General features: G+C 27.3%; 1 protein-coding gene across 5 annotated transcripts in view; it reads right to left on the bottom strand.

The window, feature by feature from the left end:
- Positions 1–900: 900 nt before the first annotated feature.
- The window catches only part of LOC126909958 (medium-chain acyl-CoA ligase ACSF2, mitochondrial-like), a 58,133-nt gene continuing 38,964 nt past the window's right edge, over positions 901–20,069 (bottom strand). For 3 of the 5 annotated variants that reach the window (XM_050692387.1, XM_050692366.1, XM_050692382.1), the window contains 7 exons: positions 19,353–19,527; positions 19,187–19,294; positions 18,949–19,097; positions 14,079–14,220; positions 13,822–13,932; positions 10,541–10,561; positions 901–1,233 (listed from right to left, as the gene is read on the bottom strand). In XM_050692387.1, the coding sequence (XP_050548344.1) occupies positions 1,090–1,233; positions 10,541–10,561; positions 13,822–13,932; positions 14,079–14,220; positions 18,949–19,097; positions 19,187–19,294; positions 19,353–19,527 (850 nt within the window). In that variant the 3' untranslated portion in view covers positions 901–1,089. Of the gene's footprint in view, positions 1,234–2,310; positions 2,473–10,540; positions 10,562–13,821; positions 13,933–14,078; positions 14,221–18,948; positions 19,098–19,186; positions 19,295–19,352; positions 19,528–20,069 lie in introns of all 5 variants that reach the window. The other 2 variants (XR_007705153.1, XM_050692373.1) reach the window with 2 other exon arrangements.

The raw sequence follows: 20,069 nt of genomic DNA, 5'->3' as shown, positions 1-20,069 counted from the left end.
ATTTTTTATTAACTTTGATTTCTATTTTCACCTCGAAGATAAGTCCAGAGGTCAAATTTTTTTTTCATAATAAAGTAAATTTCATTAACTTTAATTTAAGATATATATAAAAGTGTCAGACCTTCCGGAACATTTTCAAAAGTTAAATTGAAAAAGTGAATTTTTTTTGAAAAACTTGTCATTTTAAATCCTCCTTTGTGGGCAGATAAAGGGTCAAATTTATAAAAAAAATATACCAAATGATAATTAAAGACATCATGCATCTATAAAAAATAATTATATTGATATGTTCATTTTTGAAAAAGTTACGGCAGTTTTTAGTAAAAAAAGTTAAAAAAATTTCGAAAATTAGCGATTTTTAAATTTGTAATTTTTTTGGAGGTTTCCCCCATTTACGGGGAACGAGGGAAATTTTTTCAATTTTGAAGGGTAATGTCTTCGACTAGATACGATTTGTGATCATTTGACGTATCGTTGAAAGAAATCTCTTCGGTGAGAGCTGAGAAAAATTGGTAACAGACAAAAACAAAAACACATCATAGTAAAACCAATACTTTCTCAGCTTCGCATCGAAGCTAAAATTAAGAAAATGATCTAATTACACAAATGACAGAATGTAAAGTAGTATTTATATAGATATTATCATATTTATACTTAGGAATAGTGCGATTCATAAATTTCTAGAGATAAAATTAAATAAACTCGCACTTCTTTTCAGTCATTATACTAAAGTGATAATAGCTTCCAAACTACTCGTTAAGAGATGTTAACGACATAACAAATTCAGCACAAACATTTTTATTGTTAAAGTTATATATTAACAAATATTTTTTAATTATAGATTACTTATACTCATTAGAACAAATGATTCAAGTCCAATTTTTTTAATAAATAACATATCTTACACTTTATATTCAAACAAATGCACGCTGTCAAAAATGTATTACATTCATTATTATTCAGAATTTTTTATATAAAAATTACATATTTTCATTTCTAGTATAAAAATATCAGGTTTTTTAACAATATAACAAATAAAAATATTTGAAATAATTTTTGTTATAAAATAGTTAATTTTAATTGTTTATTTTAGTTAATTTGTGATAATCTATTCATTTCAAATATACGTTTTGTAGCAATTTCTTTTAATTTGAACTTTTGTATTTTACCGGACCCTGTTTTTGGGAAAGTTTTTTCTGTAAATATATATTTTGGAACCTTAAAGTGTGAAATCTGTAAACAAAAAAATAAACATATTTATATTCATATATGCAAGCATTAAATTCATGTAAACATTAAGCTTATTATAATTTTAATTACAAAGTTAATCATAAATTACTTCAATAATTAAAAATAGAAAAATATTCAGAATAATTATTTTTGATGGGAAGCTAAAAGACAGTATTCAGTAGGAAGGAAAAAAGGATATAGGTGAATTTTTATAAACAACGAGAATAATAGAAACCTGTTTTCGATAGGTAAATTATGTCTTTTTAATTTTACCGTAATTTTTTAATTTAATAAATTTAATTTTTTGTGTCTGTCTCCACTTTTTCATAGCTCTCAATAGATTGCTTTTGTTCAACATGCATCATAAGGTCACACATTTTAACTAGTTAAATACATTACCCCTAATAATTGAAAAATGTTTCTTGTTTCCCTTAAAAGGAGAAAATTCCTCCGAAAATTACGATTTTTAAAATCGATAAATTTTAACATTTTTATAATAAATTTTTAAGTCGTATTTTTAAAAAATGATTAAATAAAAACGCATTTTTATTGTAAATAAGTTATGTATATTCTTTATTCGAAAATCTGACTCTTTACTTACCTACAAGGCAGAATTCAAAATAGCAACCTATGCACGAAAAATTAAATTTTTTTATTTAACTTTTAAAAATATTTCAGAAATACTCCATACTTCCAATATATGTTATATTAAGGCTTAGGTTACATATTATAAATGCTTTGACTTCGATGTGGACTGCATTAAAAATAATATAAAAAATTTAAATGAACAACGATAATTGTTTATATTTTGCATAAAGTTTCATTTTATTAAAATATAATAATTATATTATAATAGTAATTATTAATATTTAATATTATTATAATAGTGCGGTGACGATCTAACGAGAGACAATTGACAACTGACTAAAAATCCCAAATACAACAATACGTTTACAGCGCCTTATCAACAATATATAAATATATATATAATCCGAACATACCGCCCGCCTTGAAATATTACATTACAAATAAAAAATAATAATAATACAAATAAATTTAAATTGTAATGCCAACGAATACCTAATTTAGTTACAGCAGGCTGAATATCCCTTTCGAATTGTTCTGATTCAAACAGTTTTCTTAATTTCTGAAGTTTTCTATTTGCACCAACAAAATTAGTTGCATTGTCCGAAAATATTTGGAAGCATAGTCCTTTGCGACTAATGAAGCATTTTAAAGCGCCTAAAAAACATTCAGTGGTCAAATCGTTAGCTAGTTAAATGTGTACTGCTTTTGTGGCGAAGCATACAAATAGACAAATGTAACCCTTAGTCAAAGGAGTTTTGCGATTACTATTTGATTTAACCATTATTGGACCACTATAATCTATTCCACATATAGACAAAGCAAGAGTTGGACTTAAACTTTCTATCGGCAAGTTTCCCTTTATTGGCTGCTGCACAATTGGCTTATAACGGAAACAAATTATACAACTATGAACAAACTTTTTTGCTAAATTACGACCATCAATAATCCAATATTTATCACGTAATGACGACAAAATAGCTTACGGATCAGTATGAAGTAACTTAAGGTGTTCATAACGACATAGTAATAAAGCTAAATGACTGTTGTCTGGAACTAATAGAGGGTAACATTGAAATTCGGTTAAATGTTTTAAACGACCACCAATTTTAATTACATCACGACCGTTCAAAAATGGATTGAGATATTTTAATTTACATTTTAGAGAAACAAATTTATTATTCTGCAATTTTTTTATTTCTGCAGCCCAGTATTCGTTCTGAGCTATGAATACTAATGAAATTTATGCATTATTTAATTCATCATTCGTTAAAGGACTACTTATGTTGGGGGTATTTTTTACTCGACTCAGTCAATTATTTTTAAAACGTAAACACCAGAAACAATTATTTTTAATTAAAAGTACAATGAATAATTTTCTAAAAGATTTAACTTTAATTGAATGCTTAACAAAATTTGAGAATCTTGTTTTGTTTCTACCATTTCTTCTGGATTAATTGAATACTTCCCTGACATAGTTGGCCATTGATCACTACTTAGTAAAAGCCACTGTGGACCCGTCCACCATAAAGTTTTTTTTTGAATTTCACGCGGGGAACAACCTCTCGATAATTATGTCAGCAGGATTATCACCCGTACTTATATGACGCCATTCCAAAATATCTGTTAGAGTTTGAATTTTCCCTACGCGATGAACCACAAAAGTCTTCCACTTGGTTGATGGAGATGTAACCCAAGCTAACGTAATAGACGAATCTGTCCAAAAATATTTACGCGAAACTCTTATGTTTAATTTTGGTACAATTTAATGTGCCAAACGAGCTAACAATAAGACCGCACAAAGTTCTAGTCTGTGCACCAAAATAGTTTTCAAAGGAGCTACTTTAGATTTAGTGCATATTAACATAACCTTTGCTTAATTTTTATCGTTAATGTACTTAAAATATAAACATGCTCCATCGGCTAACGTTGGCGAATCAACAAAACCATGTATTTAATTACAAATAATTTTGTCATCAACAAATATATATCGTAGTACAACTAATTGATTTAAATATAGTAATTCATTTAAATAATCGCGCCATCTAGTTTGTACTTCGTTAGGAAGTTCTTCGTCCCAATTAATTTTCATTGTCCATAAATAATGCATTTGTAATTTATATAATATTATAACGAGTCCAATAAGACCTAATGGATCATAAATAGAAGCTATTTGTGATAAAATTTTGCGTTAAGTATGATATTGAACATTCTGATCAATATTACTTACAATGTATTGATAAATGTCAGCCACAGTATTCCATAAAAATCTTAGTATTTTGGTTATATTATTTTCTAAATCTAAAGTTAACATATAAATTTGATTATTACCTGCTATGTCTTTAACAAGATCAGAATCATTGTAAATCCACATATGTAAATCGAAACCACATATACGCGTTATATCTATTAATTGATAACGTAATAGTAGTGCATATTTTTTTGTAGAAGCACCATCTAAAAAATCATCTATGCAAAAATCTTCTTTAATGACTTTATAAGCTAAAGAATAATCAGCAGCCTCGTTGTCGGCTAATTGATAAAAGACAGCCTGTTGATAAATATGAAGCTGGTGTTGTGTCATAGGTGACTGTTTTTGATTGATACATCATTATTGGCTGGTCGGTTTCATCACGCCAAAATATTTTTTGAAAACATCTAGACTCTAGTCTATCGATTAGTATATGTCTGTACATTTTGGTTATATTCGAAGATAGGGTGTATGCATGGGTCCGAAAACGCGCCATAATGCATACTAATTCTTGCTGAATGCTTGGACTTTTATATAGTATTTCGTTCAAACTTTTGCCACTACTAGTTTTGCATGAACTATCAAAAACAACTCGCAATTTAGTGGTGACGCTGTCTTCCTTTTCGACCTCATGATGCGGAAATACGTATTCATCCTTATTATCGTTGTCCGAGTCTATAATTAATTCCATATGATTGTTATATATTAGTGGCTGTACTGTTAAGCAGCTAGCGTCTTTGTCCCCTCTTTGATTAAGATGTAATAATGATGTAAAAAGTAGACGCTCTTATGATTTTTTAAAATAAAGATTTTTACTGTAAAACATAATTTGTTCTCTTTTTTTAAAATATGTATTATTAAAATACATAACATGGCGCAGTCGAGAGGATTGATAGTACCAGCCCCAGGACCGCTGGAGTTACACGGTAATTTAATGGAAAATTTAAAAAATTTTAAAAGAAAGTATGAACTATACATATCAGCTAATGACTTGGAAAATAAGTCAAATAAAATTAAAACTGCAATATTACATTCTTTTATTGGGGATGATGCTAATGAGCTGATTGATAAGTTTGAGCTGACTGATAAGCCATATTGTACTATATTAAGTGGCTTAGAACAATATTTAGAACCCAAAAAAAATTTAATAATAGAACAATTCAAGTTTTTTCAAAGAAATCAGCAAGAAGGTGAATCATTTGATCATTTCTTAATTGATCTAAGAAAGCAATCTAAAAAATGTGAATTTGGTGAATTGAACAATAATCTTTTAAGAGTGAGGATAGTTCTTGGTATTAATGACAAGAGACTTCAGGAACGGTTATTAAGAGAACCAAAATTGACTTTAGAACAGACTGTTGAGTGTTGTAGAGCTGCTGAAGCTGCTAAACAGAACCAGTCAGTAGTAATGTCAAAGGGTGATTCTAATTATTTGTCAAGTAATCCAATGGTTGATGCTGTTATTTATAATACTAAAACAGAACATTCTAAAGATTTCAACAAGTTTGATGATAAGTCAAATGGGTTACAAAGTGGTGGTCAGTCCAGTCAATCAATGAAATATAAAAATCATGACATAAATGTTTTAATGTATGATTGTAAGAAATGTGGTCGACATCATGGTCCTAGGAGTTGTCCAGCCTTCAATCAAAAATGTAAGATATGTTTAAAATTTGGTCATTTTGCTGTAGGATGTAAGTCAAGAATTGTTAAAGATAAGAGTAATTTAAGTAATAATGTAAATAATAATAGACAGGTTAGGGCTATTACTAATGAAAATAATAATAGTAGTGACCAATTATTTTTTATTAATAAAGTTAATATATGTCAGAGTTTGGTTAAAGAATCTTGGTCAGAAAATATAATTGTTGATAATAATGTTATTAAGTTTAAGCTTGATACAGGTTCTGATATAAATATTTTACCTTTGAGTATTTTAAAAAAGTTAAATAAGAATTATAATATGATAAAATATGAGGTGAAAATACAAACTTATGGAGGCTTTATTATTGAAGCAGTTGGCGAGATAACGTTAGAATGTATGGTTAATAATAAAAATTGTGTATTAAAATTTGTTGTTATTAATGATTTAGAGCTTGAGTGTAAAGTTGAACCATTATTAGGGTTAAGTGACTGTATGGAATTAGATTTAATTAAAAGAGTAAGTGACGTTCAGTTAAAAGAAAAATATTTAGACAAAGAGCAATTTATAAAAGAAAATGAGAGTGTGTTTCAGGGCTTGGGTAAGTTTGGTGAGGAATATACTATTAGGTTAATGCCAGATTACCAATGTACAATTAAGCCACCACGTAGAGTACCTCAATCTATTCTTAAAAAGTTAGAAGATACTCTGAAATCATTGTGTGATAAGGGAATAATCAAACCAGTTGAATATCCTAAGTCATTTGCCAGTAATATTGTTATTGTAGAAAAAGCGAATGGTAATTTAAGAATATGTTTGGATCCAACTGATTTAAATAAGTATATTAAAAGAGATTATTTTTTAATTCCTACAGTAGATGAAATAAGAGCAAAATTGGTAAATAAAACAATTTTTACAGTTATAGATCTTAGAGAAAGTTTTTATCAGATACCGCTAAGTGAGGAGTCAAGTGAATTGTGTACTTTTAGCTCACCTTATGGGTATTATGCATTTAAAAGATTATCTTTTGGAATATCATGCGCCCCAGAAGTATTTTTTAAGACTTTAACAAAATATTTTGGACATATTAAAAATGTAATTATATATATAGATGATATATTAATAGTTGGTAGTAATGAAAAAGAACATGATGAGGCGCTAGAAGAAGTAATAAACAAAGCAAAAGAATTGAATGTTAAGTTTAATCCAGAAAAAGTACAGTATAGACAAAAGGAAATAAAGTATTTAGGAATGAAATTTAATAATGAGGGAGTTAAGCCAGATGAAAGTCAAATAGAAGCTATAAAAAATTTAAAGGAGCCAAAAAATAAAATAGAGTTGCAACGCATACTAGGTATGTGTAATTATCTAAGAGAATTCATACCAAACATGTCTAAAGTAACATCAACTTTAAGGGAGTTGTTAAAAAAAAATATAATATGGTTGTGGACTCAACATCATTCTAATGCATTAAATGAGTTAAAGACACTAATTACTAATTTACCAGTTTTATCAAATTTTAATCCTAATCTCCCTATTATTATACAAACAGATACTTCAAGTACTGGGGTAGGTTGTTGTTTATTACAACAAAATAAACCAGTTGCATTTGCTTCAAAAAGTCTTAATGATACGGAAAAAAATTATCCTCAAATAGAAAAGGAAATGTTAGGCATAGTTTTTGCTTGTAGAAAGTTTCACAATTTTATTTATGGTTATAAAGTAATTATACAGACAGATCATTATCTGTCTATCATTAAATTCTCTATCATAGAATACAAAAAATGAGACTTAAGTTAATGTTGTATGATTTAGAATTGACTTATTTGCCTGGTAAATATATGTATATAGCAGACTTGTTATCTAGAAATCATAGTAGCGAGACATATAATGAGATTGACATAAAAGGAACTATACATTTTGTTAATAGTGAAAATAGTTTAACTAAAAGTGAGTTATGTGAGGAAACAGCAAAAGACTCAGTTTTAAAACAAGTACTTGAACTTAGTAAAGAGTGGCCTAATAGTAAGGAGCATGTGCCTGTAGAAATAAGGCACTATTGGAATTTAAGAAATGACATATTGAGTGATTCAGGTATAATATTTTATAAAGAACGTATAGTGGTTCCTTCTGTCTTAAGAGGGAAAGTGTTAAAGGCACTACACATTGATCATAAAGGTATAGTAAAATCTAAATTAAGAGCCAAAGAAATATTTTATTGGCCAGCCATGTCGAATGAAATTGAAAATTTTATAGTAAAATGTAAGACATGTGAAAAATATAGAGTATCTAATATAAAAGAGCCATTAATAGGTCAAAATATACCTGATTTACCATTTGAACAAGTAGGGGTAGATATTTTAACTTTTGGAGGAAATGATTATCTTGCTTTAATGGACTATTATTCCAAATGGATAGAGATTAAACAATTAAAAAATAAAACTGCTTTGCATATTATTAATATTTTAAAAATTATTTTTTCAACTCATGGAATTCCTCAAGTGATAATATGTGATAATGTACCATTTGGATCTTTTGAGTTTAGACAGTTTGCAAAACTTAACAATATAGAAATGCGCTACAGTAGTCCGCATTACCCTAGAAGTAATGGGCTAGCTGAAAGAACTGTACAAATAGGTAAAATGTTACTTAAGAAAATGGATAAATCTAGTCTTGAGAATCAATTATTAGAATATAGGGTAACACCAATACCGTCAATAGGTTTAGCACCTTGTCAACTACTAATGGGTAGATTATTAAAGACTGCATTACCAATTCATACAAATAAATTAGTTCCTAAAGTGCCAAGTGATATCTATGATAAATTATGTGAAAATAAATTGAAGTATAAAATGTATTATGATAGAAATACTAAAGAAAGAGATAGTTTTGTGATAGGACAAAAAGTATCAATGCAAAAAGGCAAAGAGTGGGTGAAAGGAGTTATAGTAAAAGAAGCTGGACCCAGATCTTATATTATAAGAGATGATAGAGGTAGTCAGTATAGGAGAAATTCCTTTCACTTAAGAAAATCTGAACCTGAGGATAAAATAGAGGAAAGTACTAGTGTAGAAACAGAAAACAAAAAGCAGAAGGAAAGGAGGAATAGACCAAATAGAATAATAAGATTACCAGCTAGATACAAAGTTTGAGTTGTATTTATGTAGGATTATTATTTTATTGTTTATATTTTTTTATTTATGTATATTAAATATGTTCTTTATTTAATGTTTTTTAATTGAAAAAAAAATAATATTAAATTTGAATTAATGTTTTTCTTTGTTGATGTTTTTGTAATATATTTAAAAAAAAATTGTTAAGAGAAGGATGTTATATATTAGTGGCTGCACTGTTAAGCAGCTAGCGTCTTTGTCCCCTCTTTGATTAAGATGTAATAATGATGTAAAAAGTAGACGCTCTTATGATTTTTTAAAATAAAGATTTTTACTGTAAAACATAATTTGTTCTCTTTTTTAAAATATGTATTATTAAAATACATAACAATGATCTAATATTAAATACTCACGCATAAATTTCACGTATTATTCTTTAAATTGTAAATTATATTTATAACGATGTTTTAATGTTCTATATTACTGGAGTAATTGGATAAGCGCGACGATATCTTTACTGCCACTGAATTACTAGCGGTGTGTGTGGACAATTGAATATCAGTAATAGCACAATTGACTCTGCGTCTATTTAAATTTAATGTTTGGGCCATGCTATTAGTAATAAAATTGCTTTGTGAGCCGGTGTCAAGTAGCGTGTGGCAGATAACTGGTTTGCCATTACGATTATATGCTATAAGTATGGCTGTAGATAATAATGCCTGTTCGCTTTTTTTTCTGAATACATTTGCGCTCATTGATGTAAATTGTTGTTCGCCATTATTGATATGACACTCAATATTATTCTCGTTATTATTTTTTAAATTATTTAAATGCAACAAGAAATTATGCGGTTTGTCACATTTAATGCATTTTCGAAACAAACACTTACTACTAGGATGCTGTCGTAAACAATTTTTACACAAATTTAAATAATTTACTTTGCGTTCATTAATCGAAAGTGATAAAAAACTAGGACATTTGTAAATTGTATGATCGGATTTACACAAAAAACATTTAATAACATTATTGTTTGTAATCATTGCTGTGGTACGAATTTGCTCTCTTTTAAAGACTCTATCTTTCTTAAATGAATTAAAATTGTTTTGTTGAACATTTATCAATGAAGAAGATTCTACCGCTTCCATGCTGTGCCGAGATCCCACTGTTCTCCCTTTTTTCAATAAATATCTGAATTTTACCTTTTATTTTGTATATTTTTAAAAAATTTGACCCTTTATTAACCATAATAACGATTTAAATTATCGACTTTTTCTTAAAGTTTTAATTTTTCAACTTCTTTTAAACTAAATTAATTTAGTGAACAAGTTGTCATTTTAAATCCCTCCACTATAAGCAGATAAATGATCAGATTTATAAAAAAATATACCAAATGATAATTAAAGACATCATGCATCTATAAAAAATAATTATATAAATTTGATCATTTTTGAAAAAGTTATAGCAGTTTTAAGTAAAAAAATTTAAAAACTTTTGAAAATTAGCGACTTTTAAATTTGTAATTTTTTTGGAGATTTCTCCATTTACGGGAAATAAGGTAAATTTGTACAACTTTTGAGGGTAATGTCTTAGATTAGGTACGATTTGTGAACTTTTGACGTATCGTTGAAAGAAATCGGTTCGGCGAGAGCTAAGAAAAAGTGGTAACAGGCACAAAAAAAATAAATAAATAAATAAACCACATAATAGTATAATTAATACCTTTTCAGCATCGCATGAAAGCTAAAAAAATAACCAAAAACATATAGGTTAAAATTTAATTCAACAATACAATAATAAATGAAATCATAGGAGAAACTAGACACGGAATATTTCAAAGTATTAGTATGTTATAGAATACTATAAGATATTCTATACGAAAAATATTCCTGAATATTTCAATTGTAGCATCACTTTAAATGTTGTGAGTTACAGAGAAATGTTTACAAAGACTTTTATTTAAATTATTTATTATGATAAAAAAATATAGTTATTTTAACAAAATGTTGAATTTTCCTCATTAATTTACTGTTAATCGTAATTATATAAGTTCCTAATCACATATCAATCTGTAAAATACAGTTTTTTATTCCTCCTAAAATTTTCCATTTAATAATATAAATTCTAAAATTGCAGGTTGAGCTATAGTAGTGTTTAAAATTTCAACATTCTGAAATTATCAACTTTCATAAAAATAAACTTTGAACGATAAAAAAAACAAGTTAAAAGGAACATTTTGAATTAAAATTTTGCACGGATTCTTGTTAAAAATTAATAATAATATGAAAAAAAATATTTTAAAAAAATATTTTCATGTATAAATACTTGCTTTCTAATTAGTAATAAATTCAAAAAGGAGGTAATAGCAAAAATTAAATTTCAGACTTGATAGCAAACGACCGGAATCGGAAACTGGATTTCGTTTGGGAACTAAGAACAGTAGAACACTGAACGAACCAGGATTTTTTCAATATGTCATGGACGCGAAAAACTTGTATAAATTGGACATTTTGGCCCCGCAGGACACACGATGGCCTGACAGCGGAAATATGAAGAAAGACAATACGACACTATTTTATAGTGGAACTGACAGTGGAAAACATGAGAATGGAGTGAGATTTATTGTTAATGAGAAAGTGCTGTATAACATAAAAACTTTCTTGCCTATGGACGATTGAATATGCTACATTAAGATAGCCGGGGGACTATTTGATCTGGTTATAATAAATTAATACGCTCCTACGGAGGAAAAATATGACAAAACTAAGGACAAGTTCTATTATGACCTAGAGAGAGTGGTGAACAGCATACCCACATACTGTATAAAAATGATAGTAGGTGATCTGAATACTAAAGTGGGCAAAGAGACTGTGTACATGCATACAATTGGACCGGACAGTTTACATGAGACAATCAATGATAATGGGACTAGGCTAATACACTTTGCTACGTTAAAAGAGCTTACAATAAGTAGTATGTTCTTCCCAAGAAAGGATATATAAAAATCCAAATGGATATCACCAAATTGTCGAGTACATAATCAGATCAGTTATATAATGATAAGCAAAAGTCACGCCAGTTGTATCAAAAAGATGAGAACTTACAAAGAAGCGGATACCAACTCGGACAATTACTTATTATTTACACAATTCAATCTCAAGTTGTCTACAAAATGGAATATGGTGAAAAATATAGAACATACAGAGATTAGCTGATCCTGAAGGGCTAGAAAGATTTGTTGGAAAAGTGCATGGCAATATAAAAGGTAATAATCCACCAGGAAGAGAAAATAAAGCATATACATATCAATAGTGCATCAATAGTGCAAGTGAAACTTTGGGTACGGAAAAAAAGAATAAGGCAAAAGAGCTGGTTCAATACTGTCAAACTATTGTTTGACAGTAGAACATCAATAGTATTAATGTGTATATTATAAGCATTAATATCAGATATGGCTGGGTTTTTTCACAAATGCATCATTACTGTTATAATTAAAAATAATCTGTTAATTTTTATAATTTTTAAAATTAATTATTTTAGGACTATTTACAATGTACACACCGGATAAAAATATAAAAAGTTTAATTCTGAGTTAAATAAATAGTTTTTATAATACCGGTGGTAGTGCAACCGGTATTATTGCTGCGACCGAGGCGGAAATAATCTGTTATAATACCCCATTATATTATTTATTACAGTAGTTATTAAAAACAATTATATACACCGATTATATACTTGAGAGATAACAATAATATATAGTCGCCATCAAAATAGGTTATTGCTGCCACCAATATTATAAAATCAAAGTAATAATGAATTTTTTATTTGATATCCAAATCTTTAAACAATTTTAAAAAGCCAGCGATTGATCGGATAAGAAAAATTGCAAGAACAAAATTGTTTGTAATTTTTTTTTCTATCATATTATGATTTTAAAAATACGAGTCCCCATTTAAGAAAATTATAAATAGGGATTCTTAATTTTGAATGGATGAAAAAAAATTTTAACTATATATTATTGTAGAGTTTTGTACGAACCCTTGAATTACTGTATAATTATATGTCTTGTTTTTACATGTATTAATAATTTTGTTATAAGAACACCAGAATATGAGTGTTGAGCACTATGAAATTCGATGGCTTAGTTCTTTCAGCTTAAGCCAGTCAGTCCAAACCGTGTTTCACCAGTAATGTAGTCCGAGTCCAGCAGAGCACTCGTCCAAGGATCTATCAGAACCTCATGAAATCGCACATTTAAATCTGTATTAATTATTTTAATTCATATTATTTTGTTTTGAGTCAATAAAATCAACTATCAAAACTTTTATTTACTCATTTTTATTATTGAAATGTTTATTTTAATCCTTTAACTGGTTCACCATGTACAGTTTATAAACCTAATATTTTTATAATATATTTTTAATTTGTAATTTAAAGTAATTATTTCTAGTCCAATATATTTCAAACCTAATGGTTTAACTATTAAATGACATAGGGTATACACAAAATTATTTTTCAAAGAAGTATTGATAGTGAGGTGAAATTACAAATTACGTCACTAAAACAAAGAAATATGGAACACGCCTTCACCACAAACTGATAATGCTCCCATATTTATATACTTTTCACAAGGCACTTATTGCTATGTATATTTGGTACTCCTAATATCTGATACCAGAGGTTAAATTCAAACCCAATTACAGTATTTTTTTTTTATATCATGGTATTTTAAAAGTGTACCGTAACCAGACATCTATATTACTTGCATTATTCGTACCATATTTTATAATATCAGAGTATTTAGATGTCAAAGCATTTTAAATTTATGGCAATCCCTGTAACTTCAGAAATATACCAATAATTAACATTGTATTCCTAGCTCATTTCTTAATAAATAGATCTCTTAGTACAAAGATACCAGTATTTAATAAGTCATTATAACCAAGAGTAGTTGAAGATTTTTTTTGATGATTTAAACCATTTAAACACCTCTGAACAATTACCTTTCCTTTTGCATATGACTTTATATCTGCTTGTTTGATTTCTACATTATTCAATGTTGTTATACTTGCACATATTTCTTCCCCCATTCGTTCATCAGGGATACTGTAAACCTAAAATATATTTTAAAGATTATATTATGTATTCAAGTTTGTAGTACGTAATGCTTTTATAATGGAACATTTGAAAAATTTTCCTTAATTTCAAAAATATCTAAAACGCTTAAGAAAAATACAAAACCTTAATAAAAAAAAGTAACCTGAGCTTGGGTGATAGACGGATGGGACTCCAAAAAATATTCAATTTCTTTTGGAAATATATTTTCTCCACCGCGAATTATCATGTCTTTTAATCTTCCAGTATAGTGTCCATATCCATTTTCATACAAAATAAATTGATCCCTGAAATTTTCAATTCACTATTCTTAAATAAAAATATTTAATATATTTAAATTACTGGATAGTACTTTAACACCCAATAAAAACTATCAAAGGCGTCCTTATAGATTTTTAAGGGGGGTAAATATTTTTTTTTTTCAATATTAGGTCTCACTTAGGGAAGTTAGTAAGAAAGATTCAGAAGCTTAACCTATTTCTAAAAGTTACAACTGTCGTATGCTACATGGCACAACAATACACATACATAGTTTGCAATTTCATCGTTCTACTATTAATTTTGTTCCTAAGTCTGTCTTTCGTGAATTTACTTATCCAATTTGATTTTCCAAAGACCTAAAGAAGATCTTATTTCAAAAGAAACAAGCTCACTTTATTTATAAATCATATCCTAGTGTAGATAATTATAAAATATTTTCATTTTTATGCGTTAAATTTAAATTTGAATCCAAAAAGCTTTATAGATTATATGTCAAAAAAATTGAATCATTGTTTAAAAATAACCCGATTCATTTATGGAAATTTGTAAATAATAGTAATCATTCAAGCAACATCTCAAAAGAATTATTCTATAATAGCGTAACTTCAACAAACGATCAAGAAACGGCCGAATTGTTCGCCTTCTACTTTTCTTCAGTATATTACTTCACTAATTTTGACATGGATACTGATCAATTGGGTTTAGAGACTTTTAATTTGCCAAATAACATTAACTTAAGTGTTGAGGACATTTGTCACAGTCTTAAAGCTTTGTGTGGGAGATTGGTCTGTCGGCCACGATAGACTCTGTGGTGAATTCATTTACCAGTTGAGACACTATATTTCTCACCCACTATGGCTCATTTTTAGAAGATCTTTAGATGATGAAGTTTTCCCATCAATCTTAAAATTCAGCTCCATCTCCCCTATCCCTAAAACTGGCTGTCCCTCAGTTATTTTAAGTTACAGACCAATTTCCATTCAATCACATATCTCCAAAATTTTTGAAAAAATTATCTTAAGAATACTACCAGCTACTAAGAATACTACTATAAGAATAAATAGAAGTTAATTTTGCTTTTGGAATAATCCAAATTTTTTTTTAAATTAAGCACTATGTACAGATATGCATCGAAGTGTTTTTATGTTAGTGATTTTAATCACTATCAGATATCATCTATCCCCAACAATGCCACGTCCATACTGTTCTACCGTTTTTAATTTTTAAATCTATTTGTGTGTTCCACTACTATATTATAATATTTCAATTTATTTGATTATATGTTACGGTATGATTCATTTTTTAAAAACGATTTTAAATGTATTGTAAATTTAACGTTAGATTTTTACATTTATAATTAATTTTTATAATACGATATATTGAGTAGATTATTTTAACAACTTGTTGGTTCTTTTTTTAGTTTTAATAAGAAACTAAAAAGTTATCTTCATGTAATTCTTTGACTTTTTTATGTCTGTCCATAATAATTCTTAGTTTTTTTGGACTAATTTTGATGACTAAACGTCAAATGAACCGATTTTAATCCAGTTGAACTAATAGTCATTAAATAATGAAAATATCCCTTAATTTTAGAAATTTAGACAAATATTAATATAAAACGGTAGCATAGTTGGATCGCTGCACAGGATAGATGATATCTAGCAGTGATTAAAAGCAGTATCATAAGAATTGCTCAGAAAATCTGTAGATAGTGTTAACAAAAGCAATATCAACTCCTATTTCTTTAATTATAACATGGTTAGTATTTTAGGTTTAAAAGTATAATATACGAATAATATTTTTTATAGCTATTAAATATAGTAAGAAAATAATATTGAATAATTTATTAATGAAATTTTTAAAGAGATTTTATAAAAAATTATACAGTAGTTATAAATGTATAGACAACGTACATAAATGGTATACAATGAATTTTCATCTGAATCAAAAATATGCTTTTATTGATTAATTTTTCACGCCGATTTCAAAACGGAAAATTTTCAAATTAAACTAAGAAATAATAATAAATGACAAAAAAGTATATTTTGTTACTTCTATGACAAATTTATATAAAAGTTAGAGGGCTTGACAAATCTTTTATAAAAATAATTTTTTGTTTACTTATGAAAAAACTGATAAACATTGGTCTACATGGAACTTTTAACGGAATCAAAAATTTACTTTTCAAAATAAACTTTTTGCACTGTTTTCAAATCTGAAATATGATTTTTTCTATATCTTCTGAATTTTGATATCATTTATAATTTTAAAAAATGAGTATCGACTGAAGATGTGAGTCACTATTATACATGTGTATTATACGATATTACACACGTGTATACAATTATTTTATACCAGCTGTATCAAAAAAAGAAACTCAGCACAGTGGGGTCGCGGCACAGTGGTGACGTGGCATAGTTGGATCAAGTATAATGATATCTGACAGTGATTAAAAACACTATCAAAATAAAACGTTTTAATGCAAATCTTTAGATAGTGTTTAATTTTAAAAAATTGGTGTATTATTCCAAAAGCTACATGATCTCCTAGTTCCATATTAATATCCTGATTAAGATAAAGTATGTCGAATGTAAAAGAGATTATTAAAAAATATTATTTTTCATAAAAAAATAATGTTGATCCATACACTTTTCAATATGTCATAGCATTATAAAGTTAAAAATGTAAAAAATAAAACGAGAATTTTCACACAATAATAGCATTCGGTAGCCATTTTCACCGTGAAGATAAAATAAAGTCCGAAATTTTTTTTTCGCAGAATAAAGTAAATTACATTAGCTTTAATTTAAGGTATTAACATAAGTGTTAGTATTTCCAGAACACTTTCAAAAGTTAAGTTAAAAAAGTTGTCATTTTAAATCCCCCCTGTGGGCAGATAAAGGGTCAGATTTACAAAATAAATATGCAAAATGATAGGTTAAGACATCTAGCATCTATAAATATAGATATATAAATTGATATGTTCATTTTTGAAAAAGTTACAGCACTTTTTAGTAAAAAAAATTTCGAAAATTTCGAAAATAAGTGATTTTTAAATTTGTAATTTTTTTGGAGGTTTCCCCCATTTACGGGGAACGAGGAAAATTTTTTCAATTTTTAAGGGTAATTATCAGGTACACAGCATTATTATTATCAATGATAGTAAGGTACATTGTTGTGAGTTTATAAATACACTAACTGACAATACAAAAAGTATATCTATTGATAGTCATAATTGATAATAAACAATCCGTAACTGTGATAGCAATATCATAAAAAACCAATTAGCTACCTGTATTTGTAATCCCTTGTATATTATACCTATATATTAACTCAAAAAGTTGAAACTTTAAATGTTTATATCTAATAAACAAATTAAGTTTTATTAAAAATTCAAATGCCATTTATTATTGAATTAAAAACTCAAACATTTTATTAAATTAAAAATATGTGTTTCCATTTAAAAAAACAAATTTGACACCCTTACCAGGCATAAGGGATGAACTTAAAAAGTATTACATAGTTAATAATTCAAGAATAATGTGTAACTAAAGATAATAATAAAAAAAAAATTTTTAATTATTATTATTCTGTATGTAATTGAGTGGGTTATGATAAAAAAATCACCCTGTATATATACACTTAAAAATGTATTAGATTGCATTGTGTTCTATTACTTGTTGAAGTGCCACAACTTGGCTGGATACAGTACTAGCACAACAATTTCATAGTCAAGATTCTAAGTAATTATAAGCGTTCTTTAATGTATCTCTTCACTTGTCGACTAGCCATTCTGATCTCAGCCACAGTGCGGGCAATCAAAGTGTAGAACACTAGTATAATCTATTGTGAAAAGAACCAAAATTGAGCTCGCATCTACCCTACGTCACTCTGTGGATGACTGAAAAGACGTAGGCTAAAGTATTTTTTTATATGACAGGGCAGTTATTAAGAATTTCTTTATTGGTTCTACAAGTAATTAAATTATAAATAGTTTAATATAAAATACCACATATAAGGTTAAAGAATATATCCTTTTCATGGAAATACGATATGGGGACGGCTGATATGAGCCTGATGATGTGGGAGATCGTGTCAAGTGGAAATTTAGAATAAGAGTGACGGACCCCAAGTAGTCGGGATTAAGGCGAGGAAGAAGAAAAAGAAGAAGATTGTTAAATAGATTCTCTAATTGAAATATTGAAAACTATATTTCGTATAGTTATATCCTATAGTTTTTAACGAATTAGTAATAATAACAAAATTAAGTAGTGACAGAAAAAATCTAATTGCAGATTTGAAATTGATGCGAAAAATGAATCAATAGAAGTATCTTTTTGATTCTGGTGAAAATTCATTGTATACCATTTATACACCTTATCTATAAAAGTAATGACTACTTAATATTTTTTAATAAATTCTCCGTAAAATTCACAATATTAGACTATTAAATATTAATTCATACTATATTTAATTGCTGTGATAAATATTTATACACATATTACACTTATAAATCATAAAACTTGTAATTAGGATATAAATAAGAAAATAGGATATCATGTTGCTTTTAAAATAATCCAACAATTTTTTTAAATTAAACTCTATCTACAGATTTGCATAGAAACATTTTATTATAATAGTGATTTTAACCACTGTAAGATTAAATCTATACTGGACTTAACTATGCCATGCCCATACTGTGTATGGACTTTCCTCGCTACCTCACTGTGCTACCGTTTTTAAAAATAATTTACCCTGTATGTAGCCATCTAGAAGAATCTATTATTTCCTTTGTTTTATCTTCTTGATTATAATAGCCAGTCATGTTTACATAACCTCGAATTAATAACTCTCCTGGAGTCCCAAAAGGTACAATTTCACTTTTTTTATTAATTACCTTAGCCTAAAATATAATTATTATAACAAATCATAATGGCTAAATGTACAAAAAAATATTGTAAGATATTAAATTAGTGATTATTATTTATTTACTTCAACATGATCTTGTATAATTCCCACAGTATTTAAAATTTTCTCTTCTGAATCATTTGAAAAGTTTTGAAAAGTACATGGACTAGTTTCAGTCATTCCAAATATTGACTAAAAAAAGTAATTAGTACATAAATAACATTAAAGAAATAGATAGAATTAACTAAACTGTTAATATGACTTTTGGAAAAAGTCTTTTGAATTTTTTCATCAAATCAGTTGAGCATGGAGCTCCTCCAGTAATAGCAAATTTTAAATTATTTTCTCTTTTATCAGTAGTCATTTTTTCAATAATTTCCATTATATCCACAAATAATGTTGGAGTTCCAAAAAAAATAGTTGATCTGTAAATATATAAAATGTTAATAAAAATGTGTTAAATGTGTAAAACATCACAAGTATAAATTGTTTCTTTATAAGATCTACTTAGCGACTAACAGACACCATTATAAAACAATCGCAATTAAAAACAATTAGATGTTATTTAAAAGTAATTTATTATTAAGTTCTATCATTTAATAAGGAAGCATAAATTATACAAAAATATAATATATAATCCACGATTTGTTAGCTAATAAAATTTTGTATACTAAACGTTTTTCATAAATAGATATTTTTGAATAATTTAAACTATCAAAAATCTATTTGAATAGTATTTATAATAATTTTTAATAAACGGTGGAATATTTCAATCAATATTCGAATAGTACTATCTAATAAATTATAAAGCTTTTTGATAAAACTTAAATTGTTTCATTAAATATGGAGTATTTTAATTATTTGAATAATTATTGAGTAACTTATCAAACATAAGATTATGTTCTATGCAATCCTACATTGTAATGTAATCAAGTCATTGCTTATTAAGTGTGTGTCACAAGAAGTT

Source organism: Daktulosphaira vitifoliae, unplaced genomic scaffold, assembly GCF_025091365.1.
Source record: "Daktulosphaira vitifoliae isolate Bord-2020 unplaced genomic scaffold, ASM2509136v1 Scaffold_1, whole genome shotgun sequence".
Classification (NCBI taxonomy): Eukaryota; Metazoa; Arthropoda; class Insecta; order Hemiptera; family Phylloxeridae; genus Daktulosphaira; species Daktulosphaira vitifoliae.
This window is presented reverse-complemented; position numbering and strand designations above follow the sequence as displayed.